Source organism: Carlito syrichta, unplaced genomic scaffold, assembly GCF_000164805.1.
Source record: "Carlito syrichta isolate Samal-C Ts95f unplaced genomic scaffold, Tarsius_syrichta-2.0.1 Scaffold309295, whole genome shotgun sequence".
Classification (NCBI taxonomy): domain Eukaryota; kingdom Metazoa; phylum Chordata; class Mammalia; order Primates; family Tarsiidae; genus Carlito; species Carlito syrichta.
The window spans coordinates 62,406-75,747 of record NW_007253391.1 but is presented as its reverse complement, the minus strand read 5'-3'; the positions used below and the strand labels follow the sequence as shown (position 1 = coordinate 75,747).

The 13,342-nt window shown below is 40.1% G+C and overlaps 1 protein-coding gene across 1 annotated transcript in view; it reads right to left on the bottom strand.

Moving 5' to 3' along the window:
- Positions 1 to 3,195: 3,195 nt before the first annotated feature.
- E2F7 (E2F transcription factor 7) overlaps positions 3,196 to 13,342 on the bottom strand; it is a 39,414-nt gene continuing 29,267 nt past the window's right edge. The window contains exons 8-13 of the mRNA XM_008067138.2: positions 11,916 to 12,101; positions 11,274 to 11,346; positions 8,640 to 9,141; positions 7,208 to 7,463; positions 4,777 to 5,198; positions 3,196 to 3,366 (exon numbers count right to left, since the gene is read on the bottom strand). Of these exons, the coding sequence (XP_008065329.1) occupies positions 3,196 to 3,366; positions 4,777 to 5,198; positions 7,208 to 7,463; positions 8,640 to 9,141; positions 11,274 to 11,346; positions 11,916 to 12,101 (1,610 nt within the window). The remainder of the gene's footprint in view (positions 3,367 to 4,776; positions 5,199 to 7,207; positions 7,464 to 8,639; positions 9,142 to 11,273; positions 11,347 to 11,915; positions 12,102 to 13,342) is intronic.

Here is a 13,342-nt window from a genome sequence, read left to right as displayed (position 1 = left end):
ATTTTAAAAGTGAGGGCAACAGTAGAAATTTGGCTTTGAATTTAAGGTGGTGAGCACTTGCTATGCTGAGGAGCATTTAACCTTATGTATATCATGAGAAGTAGAAGTCAGGGGGTGGTCTGCATTCACCTGATTCTTACATTGAAGAAGCATCAGAATGATCTGGAAACCCTGAACCTTTTGCAGTTCACTAACAATTAGAAGCTCAATAACTTCCACCCTTCCAAGCTCCCATGCAATTCTGGGAGGTCTCAGCAAAAATATCTGATTTGGGTTTATGAGGACCTGGTTGGTTATATTGTAATTATTCATGGTTTTAGTGAAAACAGTATACAAAGAAGGCCCACCAAGAAATATAACCAACCTCTCTTATTAAATGAATTAATTTTTATTGCTATTTTATAAAGCTTAATATTCTTTCTAAAAATAATAGAAAAAAATCAGGAAAAGAAATCAGTTTACATGTAGTACAGTTATAAGGAGATAGCCATAGATAATATAGTCATTAGGAAAAAAAGCAGAGCCAAATAATATGAACAAAGCAGTAAGCAGCAATAAAATTAATACCTACATACAACTAGCAGTGCAACAAGATAAGCAGAAAGCAGCTTTACATTAAAAAAAAGTTATTTAAATATAGAAATAGCACCTTAAAAAAAGGAATGGAGAAATGTAAACTTGGTAGGTAGATTCAAGTATAAAAGTTATACCCCCGACTCTTGTACCAGAATGAAAGGGTTTCACAAACCCTGGACAGTGTAGGGCACACATACCCTCAGTGCCGACTCAAAGCTGCATTTTCTTAGCAGGATCACCCACGACTATTTTTTTCTTTCACTAAATTATACAATGATAGACTCAAGATTGCCATTGCTTCTTCACTACCCAAAATACCCAAGTCTAGCCCAGAAGCTTCAATTCCATCAGTTGTTCTGTAAGATTCAGTGTCCTGACAGAAACAACTACTGCATTATTAGTATTTTTACATATCATAAAGATATATTAAGAAGTGGGCACTGAATACAAAAGTAATGTGTCATTGGTTTTCTATTGCTAAGTATGGTCACAAAGTCACAATATTCTCATTTATGGGATTGCTCTTTAACACCCTTCAAGAACCAGGAATTCTCTGAGGTTAATATGGTCATATCGCAAACAAAATAGTAATAATAAAAAGGATAGCAAAGAAGTTAAAAGAAGTGGAGAATATCCAAGAACAATGAGGGGAAAAACAGTTTGTGTTTCCATCTAAAGGCAGACTTCTCAATAAAAATTTTTTGTGGAAGTTCTGAACCATGGTAGATTTAAAATGCACATACCATCCACAGATTTATTTGCTTCATATCCTGTAATCTATATCAAAAAGGCATATCGTTATTTGATAGGGAACCCATCAGTATTAGTTCAGGGTAATCATTACTGTGAAACTGTTGATGGTTACAACCACATTTTTAATCTAACTCTAGAGAAGACTGCAAGAAAGAGAAAAAAAAAGATGCCATTTTGTAAACTTTAAAAGTTTAGTGTTGATAAAAATCTTATATAAGTAGCACATTTATTTAATTTGGCTACCTACCTCAAGTTTTAAAAAATCTTATGGGGGTAATAAGGTTAATATTATCCTGTAGTTAATATAAAGCTACTTTACTCAGACTCCCAGAGTCTCTTAAATTAATATTTTTATTCTTTCATATAATATTTTGTTGGGTCCAAAAAAACCAAAAACAAAACAAAAAAAGCCCTGTTCCAAGATTTGAAATCTAAAATAGAAGTTTTAAAAGAGAAAAAGAAGAAAAGATGAAGGGATGGAAGACTGGAGAAAAGAAAGGAAGAGGAAGGACGGACGGATGGACATTACTTGTGTCGAGTGGCACAAGGAAGGAAGTAGATACTCTGAAAAGATAAGAGAGAGGTAAATATCAATAAATCTAGGAATACAAACTAGTTTGGCTACTTAATCCCTAAAGTCATACGGTTTAACAAAAGAAAGTTGCATAACAGTTTCCAGAATTATGCTCATGCTAGAACCATGAATTCTTACATTCACCATTCTTATTTTCCAGACATACCATCTAACTATGGTTTGAATACTCTTGGGACATAATGTGTCCATTTTCCCTCTTCCTCTTCCAAACATGAAGAAAAGAAGTAAACGCAAAAAGAATCACCTATTGCCCCATATCAATTTCTATACCATTATTCTTTGGAATTCAACTAAAAGGTCTCATCCAGGTTCCAATGTTCCACATAATTACTTTCTACCATCCTGATTTCTTTTACAAACAGCAATTGTTAGAAGGCACCCATACCTGATACTCTACAGTTAACATTTAAATATAAAATGCAGGGGCACGTAGTGAAGGACACTGAACACAGTAGGGTTTTTAGAAGCCAACAGTAAAACCTCAATGTTCCCACAGTTGTTTGAGAATCAGTGATTAGGCTGCTTGAGTTCATCTCAGTTCTCACGCTCACAGATAACGGTAGCATAGTTCATATACAGCAAGGTGTGTCATTCACAGTTATTTTGGTCTTGACATTTGTCATGTATATACATTTATCCACATTATTACTAGATTGTAGAATAAGTGCAGGGCAAATTATAGAAAGAAAAGTATAAACATTCAAGTCGTCATACCCTGAAAAGAATGTGTTAGGCTGTAGTTGTAAACTTTTTTGCACTAAATCCCATTTCAGGAACAAAATAAATAATACCATAGGATTCACAACTGAAGGTGGCTTCCTGATGAAGCCTAAGGAAGCAGTAGCTTTTGTAAACTGCTGAAAGGGAATCTCACAGATTTACTCAGGGCGAGTAGATATACAGGTCAAGAATGCTTACCCTAGTTAAGTGCTAGACAGCCTCCCTCCCCCTTGAGAAAAACCACAAGGCTCTGGTGGCCTATTTGGATCTACTTCCAGTCAGAAGATGATTCTTGAATCAAAACCACAAAGTCATTTGGAGCTTTCACTGTGACACCATGCACAGAGTCTGAACTCTAACTGGTATTAAATGCACAATTAATAACAATTACTTTCAGAAAAATAGATGATTCATGATGGTGGGAAGTTAATAGAACCAGTGGATGAAAGAGAGAGGAAGGATGCCCGGATGGTCTGCATTCTACTTAGGACATCGCCTGTGACAAGGAAATCAGGGGATTCAACCCTGCCCTCAGCTGGCACAGCATCAGGTTAGTCAGCCCCGCCACTGGGTATCTCTAGTCTCCTCTGGGCTGAGCTGGTGTTCCGTGACGGATTCCTTTCTCTTTTCTTAAGGACAGGGTCTCCAAGGCTGCCGGGTGTCTTGAAAAACGTTTCACGGTGTGTGCGTCGGATGCTCTTAGGGGTCATGGGAACTGGTGACTAAAAAAAAAAAAAAACAGTAAAAATGGAAGTAAAGTCAAATAGTTTTCAATCTCAGAACTGGAAGCCCTTCCTTGACCTGTGTATTATGAACCCAGGCAAGTGGTCGCTCCTCTTTGCCCTCCTATCACACTCATCCTGTTTATCTCCTTTATAACACTTATCACACTGGAAATTAAATTCAGTTATTGGCTTGGATGCAGTTTACCAAAGAGGTTACATAACTTTTTCTGGGAGAGTAAGAAATCACTGTGAGTAATGCCTAATGCATAACAGGAATTCAACAAATATTTGTAGATTGAAATGGAGTTTTGGGGACAAATATAGAACTGATTAATACACTGATTATATGAGGGGGGATCCCCCAAAACTGGAATTTATTTTTAGAAAACAATTTATATATTCTTACATGTTTAAACTTCAGTCACCTTCAAAGTACTCTCCCTTTGATGAATAGACCCATTAAGACAAAATTTTTCCACTGCTCAAAACGGCTTTTGAACTCATCAGTTTTGATGCCTTTTAGTGCTTCTGCCGTTTTTTTGTTTCACTTCTTCCACATTGGCAAAAATGTTTCCCTTTGAGAACTTTTGCTCCTGGACAAGATCTGGTGAATAAGGAGGGTGGGGCACGGTCATGCCGTTTTTGGTGCAAAACTGCTGAACACTCAGCGCGGTTTGGGCAGGTACACTTGTAAATCACCCATTCTGAAATGGCCAAATGCATTGAAAGACTCTCAAAAAGAAAAAAAAAATTCATCGAAGCTGAACACAGCCTCTCACAAATAATGCTAGCTGGTACACTGATGCCGATGGGCTCCTAGAATACTTTCCTGGGGGAGAGGCCTATACTACAAGGGTCCCCTCCTCCAAAAAATAATTCCAGTTTTTTTGGGGTCCCTTCTCATATGCCTATAAAGGCGTAGGTATGTATATTTTTATATGTTTTGCAGTTATGTATATATATTCCATTTCCTGTAAACATCATATCTTAAGAAATGACTGATGTGAAGAATCTGAGTTAGCATAAAGACTTGTTTCTCTTAACTGTTTATATAGCTGAACAATTAAAATTTAGGGTGTTTTTTTAATTGACCTAATGAAACAAAAGCTTGGAGATCATAAAAATAATCTAAATATTCAGAATTCTTCGTTTGCCTGAATTATGTCTAAAATAGGTCCCCTCTAATTCTAAGAAACAGAATGACAACTGAAAAATAATTTTTATCTTTAGGCACAGGATCCTTATGTGTCAGTGCTTTATAAAATAAGCAGATCACTCTGGGTCTATAATGGAAGCCACGGAGAACTTGACCTGGTCCTACAGTCATGTGGCTAAAGTGAAAGCTAAATAAACAAAGTCATACTCCATCCCACAGTGAAGGCGCTTATAGTAAACTTCAGGCCTCACCTGTTGTAATTTTACTACTGAGACCGGATGTCCCATGTAAACAGGGGACTCGGGCTGGATGACATTTTGTGACCTTGACATCACTGGACTCAGATTAAGTGAGGCCTGACCCTGAAGCTGAGGGTCTGCAGAAGAAAGTGTGGATGACTTTGGATTCACCATGGCTGCAGGGCCGACGAGAAGATGGGCTGTTGATCCAAGGCCAGGCAAGCCAAAATTCACAGGTCCTGTGTTTGGGAGAGTACCAGGAGCAGAAGATACCGGGCTGGGCATTGTGGGAGAATAGAGAACGGGAAATGGGCCCAGAGTCGGAGACGGTAAGATCATGCAAGGAACACTGAAGGATGGCAGCTGACTCGAAGATGGACCCACAGTGTGAGGGGCTTGACCACCAGAGAAGAGCACATTGAAACCATTTAATCCTGAAACAGAAGCAGAACAAGGTGGAAATCTACATCATGAGGATACCATTCAAACTCACCTTCCTCACAGTCCTTTCACATGGGAGTCGGCAATCAATCAATGAATGATGACACCTTCCCACCTGGCCAGACCAAAAAGTCCCATACTTTTCCTCCACAGCAGTGGCCAATGCTGTACCCCCACACTCTCCATGTGATCATTTGGTTGGTGCCTTCAGAGGGTTGTCAGTGTGAGTTCCACTGAACCCAGATTGAGGAGGAGAGTGAAACTCAGAAGGGAAAAAGTATAACTTTATTTGTTATCATTTCTAAATGAAAATTTATATTTCTCTCCATTATGATCACAAGCAACAAATAACAACAGTATTAACAGAACCTTGAGTTTGTTACTGGTAAAACGTATACCTACGGGCAGTATAGGTGCTTGCAGATGTTTTTTTAAGAGACAGGATCTTGCTCTGATGCTCCAGCTGGAGTGCAGTGGCGCCATCATAGTTTATTGCAGCCTCAAACTCCCGAGCTCAAGTGATCGTCCTGCCCCCATCTCTCTAGTAGCTGGGAGCTACAGGTGTACATAACCACACCTGGCTAATTTTTTTATTTTTTGCAGAGACAGGGTCTTGCTATGTTGCCCAGGCTGGCCTCGAACTCCTGGACTCAAGCAATCCTCCTACCTAGGCCTCTCAAGTGCTGTGATTACAGGCATGAGCTACTGTGCCTGGCCTGCAGATTTCTTAAACTCATCACCATTTGGAAATTTTGAGAGTATTGATCTTTCGGCCAAATCTTTTTACTACGATAAATAATGTTTTAAATTGTTCTTCCAATCACATGAAATATAATTGGCTTCCTTGGTAATCCTATATATTCTATGCATCTGTAAACATGATGAGGCGAAATCCAGACTGCCAAAGGGTCCATGGCATCAAAAAAATCCCTGTGCTGGCTGTAATTTTCACCCAGCAGGAACTGAGTCTGTTTTTGTTTGTTAATGTATTCCTAACACTTCAGTATCATGTGTAGAGTAAGCATTCAAAAAATATTTGCCAAAGGAGTAAAGAATGTTCTCTAGAGAAGTAAAAAATGATAAATGCCCACCTAACCTGCTCTGGCAGGTTAGGCTTATGCCAACAAGGAATCAAGGAAAATCAGTTGAAGTATCTTGGCATTGAGAGCAGATTTATGCACGTGGTGTAGAACTCAAATGTCAAGTATCCACTGTATTTCAACTTTAATTCAAAATAGTAATAGCACTTTTAAGTCTTACTAAGTGCCAGGCACTATTATTCTAAGTGCTTTAGACAAATTATCTTATTAGATTTAATTCAATTTTCATAGCACCCCTATGAAGCAGGTGCTATTATTATTGCTGTTTTACCAGTGAGGATGGTTGAATACTTAAGGTCATGCAGATAATAAGTGGTTTTAAATGTCAAGTCCTTTTACTTCTGACCTGTTAGTTGACCATAACGATGTACTTAGTACTTCTAGGTGCTCAAGAGCTTAGAATGCAACCTGCACACGATGGCCAGTAGGGTCATACTATTATAATAAACCAAAGCCAGAGTCCGCTAAATTAGAAAAATAGAATCATCTTTGGAATTTGTCACACTTTTCTCACCAAGTAAAGTTAAATGCATTTTTTTTTGGGGGGAATCACCTACCCTAACTATTTTCCCATTACCCCTGAAGTTGGTGACGTCTGTAGTCCCAGCTGCTCAGGAAGCTGAGGCAGGAGGATTGCCTGAGCCCTGGAGTTCAAGGCTTCAGTAGGCTCTGATCACACTACTGCACTCCAGCCTGGTCGACAGAGCAAGACCTCGTCTCTTAAAAAAAAAACTGCTTCTCCCTTCCTTGTATAGTAGGTAGAGAAAACAAGAGGTTGGAGTAAAATGACTTGGAAATGCATCAATGAACTGCTTTGGTCACGTGTAAGAGACAAACTTTTAAAAATCCACTTTATGATCTGACCACCACAAGGGACTCTAAGACACAATGACATCCCTTACCGACTGGAGACTGCACACAAAGATACTGCAGCAAAGAGGGTTTTTTGGTGCTTTCATTTTCTTTTGAAGGCTTTTCAACATCTGTATTTCTTAAAGGATTTGCCCACTCAGAAGAAACAAAGCAGTTTGCTGTTGCCTTTCCTGAAATTTCCTTTGCAGCAGTGAGTTGACCATTCATGCAAATACCTTCGAGGGGCACAGATGCCTTGTTACTCTTAGTCTTGGGAGAGGCAAGGTCTGTAGACTCCGAGGGTTTCTAAGCACAACCAGACCAGGAAACAGAAAAGCAAGTCAAAATTCCAGTAGTAACTCTTAATATCAGCTTTTTCAACATAGATAACATGTAAACAAAAAGGTAAAACATACCCCCATGCAACAACAGTTGTGTTCATCAGTTGTTTTAATTCTATTTATAGGAATGGTCTGAAAACAAACGTCATGTTGTGTGCACTTACAGGCTTATAATTTCAGAGGCGATTAGGTATGTTCAGGGTGGTAGGGCCACAGGCAATACGTTTATGATTTCAAATTATTATAGAAATGATAGAGATTTTATTAATGGGAAACTGCCCATGGTGTTTAGACCATGGAATAAATTTCTGAGCTGGTACCACATAAAGTATATTGACACTACAGTCTTTTGGGGTTTTATAAGGAACTGTGGGCTGGCCTAAGCTGTCTTGGTTATCTAAGACATATGCCAGTCAGTCTTTTACTTCTGATCTGACACTCCAGGCTATCTACAAAATGAGAAAAATTCATTCTGGCAAAAGAGAAAAAAAAACAGAAGGGAAAGGTTCTTAATTAATGGAATGGTTTCCATAAAGTAGGTGCAGCTGATCCATTGCAAACTGCTGTAATGACGCACTTCTGCTTTCCGAGAGTTTTACTGGTCATATCTCATTAGCCTCTGAACGGCTACTAAGCCAGAGATGTGGACAGTTCATATTTTTGTCCCTTTCATTTTGTAGCTCAGGAAGCAGGATCGTTGAGCAGTGAAGGGAACTGACCAAGCACAGACCCTGATAGCCAGATGGTACCCATAGTCCTCACTCAGCTGCATCCTGGACTAAGATGACTATTTCAGTGATCCCAACTTGCTTTTTAAAAAAGGATGCAAAAAGACTGGGAGAAAATATAAACATTTAACAGTGATTGCCTCTATGTGGTGGGATTCTGGGTACTTTTTTTCTTTATGTTTTCTAGCATTTTATACAAAGTGAGACTTTTATAAAAATCACTTTTCTTATGGTACTGTTTTATGGCTAGATTTTTTGGGGAGAGTCAGTCCAGTGCTTAATTAATTATGCAAGTGACACACAAAATAGCCTCATACCCTAGACTCCTTTGCATATTAATATCTGTGTCTTCATTAAGAAGAAGCTCAGGGTTAACGGGATGTCATCAGATGCATCCACCCACACTCCCTCACCTTGGGCATGACGAGTGACAGGGGACTGTCTTCGCATTTGCTACTTTGTCTCTTCGTGGCTGGCTCATGCTCTCCCTGAAGGCTCCTGTCCTCACAGAGGCGCTTCTGAGCCGAGAGGGTGGACGACTGGTCTGCCGTGGCTGGGGCCTCCGAATTTCTGCTGTTCCTCTCTGACCCTGACCCTGGGGATGGCCCCTCCTGCAGGCTCCCACACAGCATGAACAGCGAGGCAGAAGGCACATACACCAAGGGCTGGCCGGCAAGCAGAGCCGGCTTCAAGCTCTCCACGGCCGAGGCTGCAGAAGTGAGTGAGACATCTACTTGTCCATTCAGACTATTCTGCATGGAGAATGCCTGCAGGTCCGTCTGAGCCACAGAAAATACTGGGTGGGCTAAAGGATTAACACAATACTCTGAGTCAATAGAGAGGACAGGGAAAGGAACAACGGGGTTCGAGCTGCTTGGTGGAGGCACCACTTTCTTACTGGCAAAGGCTTGTCCCCTGTAATAAAAAGAAACGTAATGGGTACCATCAAGTTAGCACATTCTACCAACCTTTGACCTCCTTTCCCAAAGAGTCATACCAAATCAGGAGTGAGATGCTACTGTTCAGGCGAATATTAAACTCCCCGAGCACCTATTGGTCACTCCAGAGACAGATGACCAGTTATAACCGGGTGGATGGCCAGGATGGGTTGGGAGAGCCGAAGTAGGAAGAGCCGCTGCGAATCTCAGGTGAGAGCTAACACTGGCTTCCCCTCCATCTCTTCCACATCTGATAGCTACCAATTCCGGAGCACCTGCCCCCTTGCCAGAGATGTAGGTGCTATTAGGATCAGCATAAGATTATAATGATTTTCTACAATTATTATAATAGTAGCTACTCTCATTTCCCCTGGTTTACTAGTGAGGAAGACGGGGAGGTTCAGAGGTTTAATTAACCTGCCTAAGGTAAGCCAGCTCTGAAATGGGAAGCTGGGTCTCACACCCATGTCTATTTGACGGCAAAGCCCACGCTCCCACTCGCTGTGAGAGATCCTAGGTGGGGAGCACAGACTGAACCCGACTTTGATTTAGACAAAGACTAACCCAGTTTGTCTCAAATCCAGTGTGAAATAAATGAAGTGGCAGTGGGTGAAACAAAATAACCTCCTAAATTATTACTTTTTGTCATTCCTGTCCAATTCTGCCCAGTATTACTGAAGAGTATTTCGGCAGCATGCATTAAAAATGAAGTTCCATCAATATAAGAGATGATAAACAATGTCTAGGCCTTTTCTATGGAAACATTTCCAAATATTTAAAAAGATGTTTATGTCTTTAGTATACGTTTAGGAACAGATGGGGAAAATCCTTCAAGAAATAGTCGACAGAGGACAGAGATTTCTTTGTCTTTCTGATGGAATCACAGAGACCTGTGTTGCCCACCATCTCATGGTGCTGCTGGGGATAAAATGGAGTGCACTGGGAAGCAGAGCTGAACCATGTCTCCAACCAGCCCCTTCTGGAAGAGTCATTGGAATTGCTCAGCTCTGTGAGACCCAACAGTCCACACTGGGTGTATCACCCACCATTCCACCTCTAGCCACCCACCTGCAAACTCCCCATCTCTACCACAAACATCACCATCATCTGACACCAGATTTTTGTTTTGGTGTCTCTTTCTCCTTTAACGAGTCCTGCTGACTCCCTCTCTTCCAATGGTTTCCCTTTCTTTCCCTCTCCAATGGACATGGCTCAGGTCTGCCCCACAGCAGACCAGAACACCTACAAATGCTGTTCCGCAATCTGTTCCCCTGGAGCTCTTCTCTACTGGTAACCCATCTGCTAAGAGCAGCCGGATGATCTTCAGTGAACCTACTACAGCTCTTACTGTTTCTCTGATACATCCAAACTCTTCTACCTGGCTTTCAAAGCTTTTTTGCCAACTTGACCTACTTACATCCAACACACAGGCCCTTCTTCTGCATGACTTTTTTCCTTTTACTGTGCTGCTTGGACAAACCATTACAGCTAAACAAAATCAGCTTTTGGTCCCTTTGCTCCCTGATTCTGCTTTACAATCTGACTCATCCTACAGCTGCCATTAAAGACCTTGCATTCCCTCTTTAGTGTTTATTTTGCTTTCTCTGATAATATAACATTTCCTTCAAAATCAGCCCCAAATCTTAAGCAAGATGGCCTGGGTTTGAATCTCAGCTCTGTCACTTATTAGCATTGTGACCTTTGGCAAGTTGTTTAACCTCTTTGGGCTTCAGTTTCTTTTCTGTAAATCGAAGGCAACAGCTCCTGGAACAGTACCTGGTAGTTAGTAAATACAGTCAGCTATGATGATGACAGAATGAGGCATGGAATTCTAAGGCATCATTTCTCAGGGTCAAATTAAATGTGAATTGTCTTTTTTCATTGTGTTTTATCTTGTTCCCTATAAGCTATCATAGCTTACAGGATAATATTTCCCTACTTTTATGCCTCTAATACTAATTCTTGCAGTGTTGGACACAAATGGAAATCATCAATTTTTAACAAATGGTTGACTTAAATTTTATCTTTAAGTGGGTGGCATTTCAATTTAGTCAAAATTAACGCAGGAAATGGAAAAGAATACACTCTGAGTTTTTATAGACTACTTACTGTGAATTGTCTTCTATTTTCTGTCTGTAGACTGCTGCCAGACTTCCAATTTCTAAAGAGTAGCCATCTGATCCTGAAAGGAAAATGAGGTTTAACAAATATAGGAAGAGACGTATACACAGCAATTATATACAGAATTTATTGTTCTCAGCTCAGAGATTACTCAAATCCATTATGGTTTTGATTTAAGGAGGGAAATTTCCAGAAACTAGCTGTTAATGGGGAATTCAGGTCTCATCAAGAAGACAAAATAAGTGTTGCTTTGTAAGTCTGATGAACTTCTGAGATACATCAAACAGGCAAACATTAGTAAAAAAACCCAAAATAAGTGCTGCTTTGTAAGTATGATCAATTTCTGAGCCACATCAAACAGGACAACCATGGCAAACCGATTGATCTTCAAGGCTGACCAGGATCAACTTCAGGCATAGGCCTATGTTCACACACTGTGAAATCAGAATCTCCTTTGCCCAGAATAATTGTTTTACTTCAGGCAAGTGAAAAGTAGACCCCTGGAAAAAACAGGCAGGGCCTGGAGAGTCAGCTTGTTTTGAAATGCCAGCACAAGGGCTATGCTGTATTTACACGGGTGGCAATTACATAGCAACTGACGGATTCCATGGATCACACAAGGGCAGATACCTTGTTCTTCTCTGCATGGGCTGCTGGGTTCTGAGTTCACCTTCCTCTGGATCTTTTCAGAAGGCTGAACTGTATTAAAAGAACCATGGCGAGCCAGCTTCTGTTTTGCACAGACTTGAATCTGGCCATATGCTTCTCTTTTCAATTCTGGTAAGACAGATGCAGAAACATCCACTAGTTCTTCATCTAAATAAATGAGAGAATTGGTAGTGTTGTTATACAGCTGTAATTCAGGATAATTTTAGTCTTTTTAAGAGATGGCTTTGAACCTATAATTGTAATGGAGCTACCCTATAAATAAAAAACAAAGACAGTCAAAGGAATTTTATGAGCCTTGTCTCAAACCCCAATTTCTCTCAGTGTACTCACTTTTTAAAGTTAGTGGATGACTATAAAATGAGATTGAATCCATATATATTCTAAAATTATCTACTGCAACAAAAGTAGAGCAAGATGTTCTTCAACCCGAATTAGAAAGAGCCTGACATTTTAGATGCTCTATCTGGGCAGAGAGTATCAAAGGAAAACCTGACCATATTCAGCCCAATGTGCATATTTTGAGATGACTTTCAAGATTAGTTGAGATCAGCCTTCTGTGCCAGAGACCTAGGGCAATTAATACGAGAATCTTTATTTCCTATTATGCTTTATTATTCCTTTCTTATGCAGTAGGAGGCTCAGTTACTAAGTGACCAGCAAAAAAAGGTCAGCAGAAACCTCATGGTTGAAATGCTGCGGAACAGTGAGGATAATGGCAGGGCAGGCCCTGGAGGCACATTTTATGCTGAAAGGAACCTGTGTACGAGATCAAGACAGAACTTTCTATGGAGACTCAGGCAGCCATCCCTGTTGTCCAGACAGTTATTCCTACCTTATTTGTGTTAATTCTTTTCCTAAGCTCAAAGCATTCACATTTTAGTTATAAAACTGATTTAATAAACTGACAAGGCTTAGCTAGACTTATAGTTTCTAAAATGCACACATTCACATTAAAGGAACTTTAAAATTGAAACAAAAAAACCCACTTTTTTCTTTTTCTTATAACCAAAGGCCAATACATATACCTTTCAGAAAACACAGAAATTACAACATAAAAAAAGAATAGGTCAAGGTAGTAATAGGGACCAGATTTGCCACCTCCTTGAAACAGTAAAATATTGACACAATGCATAAAACAATGACTTTCAAGACACTGGACATCAGGACATGAAGGACAGTGATCCTTCAGAGGTAGGAATCAAATGAGGTGAGCTTGAGCTCTGTGATTGTCCTAGCTTACTGCCTAGATAATGTTTCTAGGTTAGGGTACAGGGAAGGGACCTGGACAGAGTCTTGAGGTGTCCCTAAGTTGAGGATGGAGCTAGGAGTCCTGGAGAGTCAAGGCAGCTAGACTTTGCAGAATATTGGAGAGAAGAACTATGCAGGAG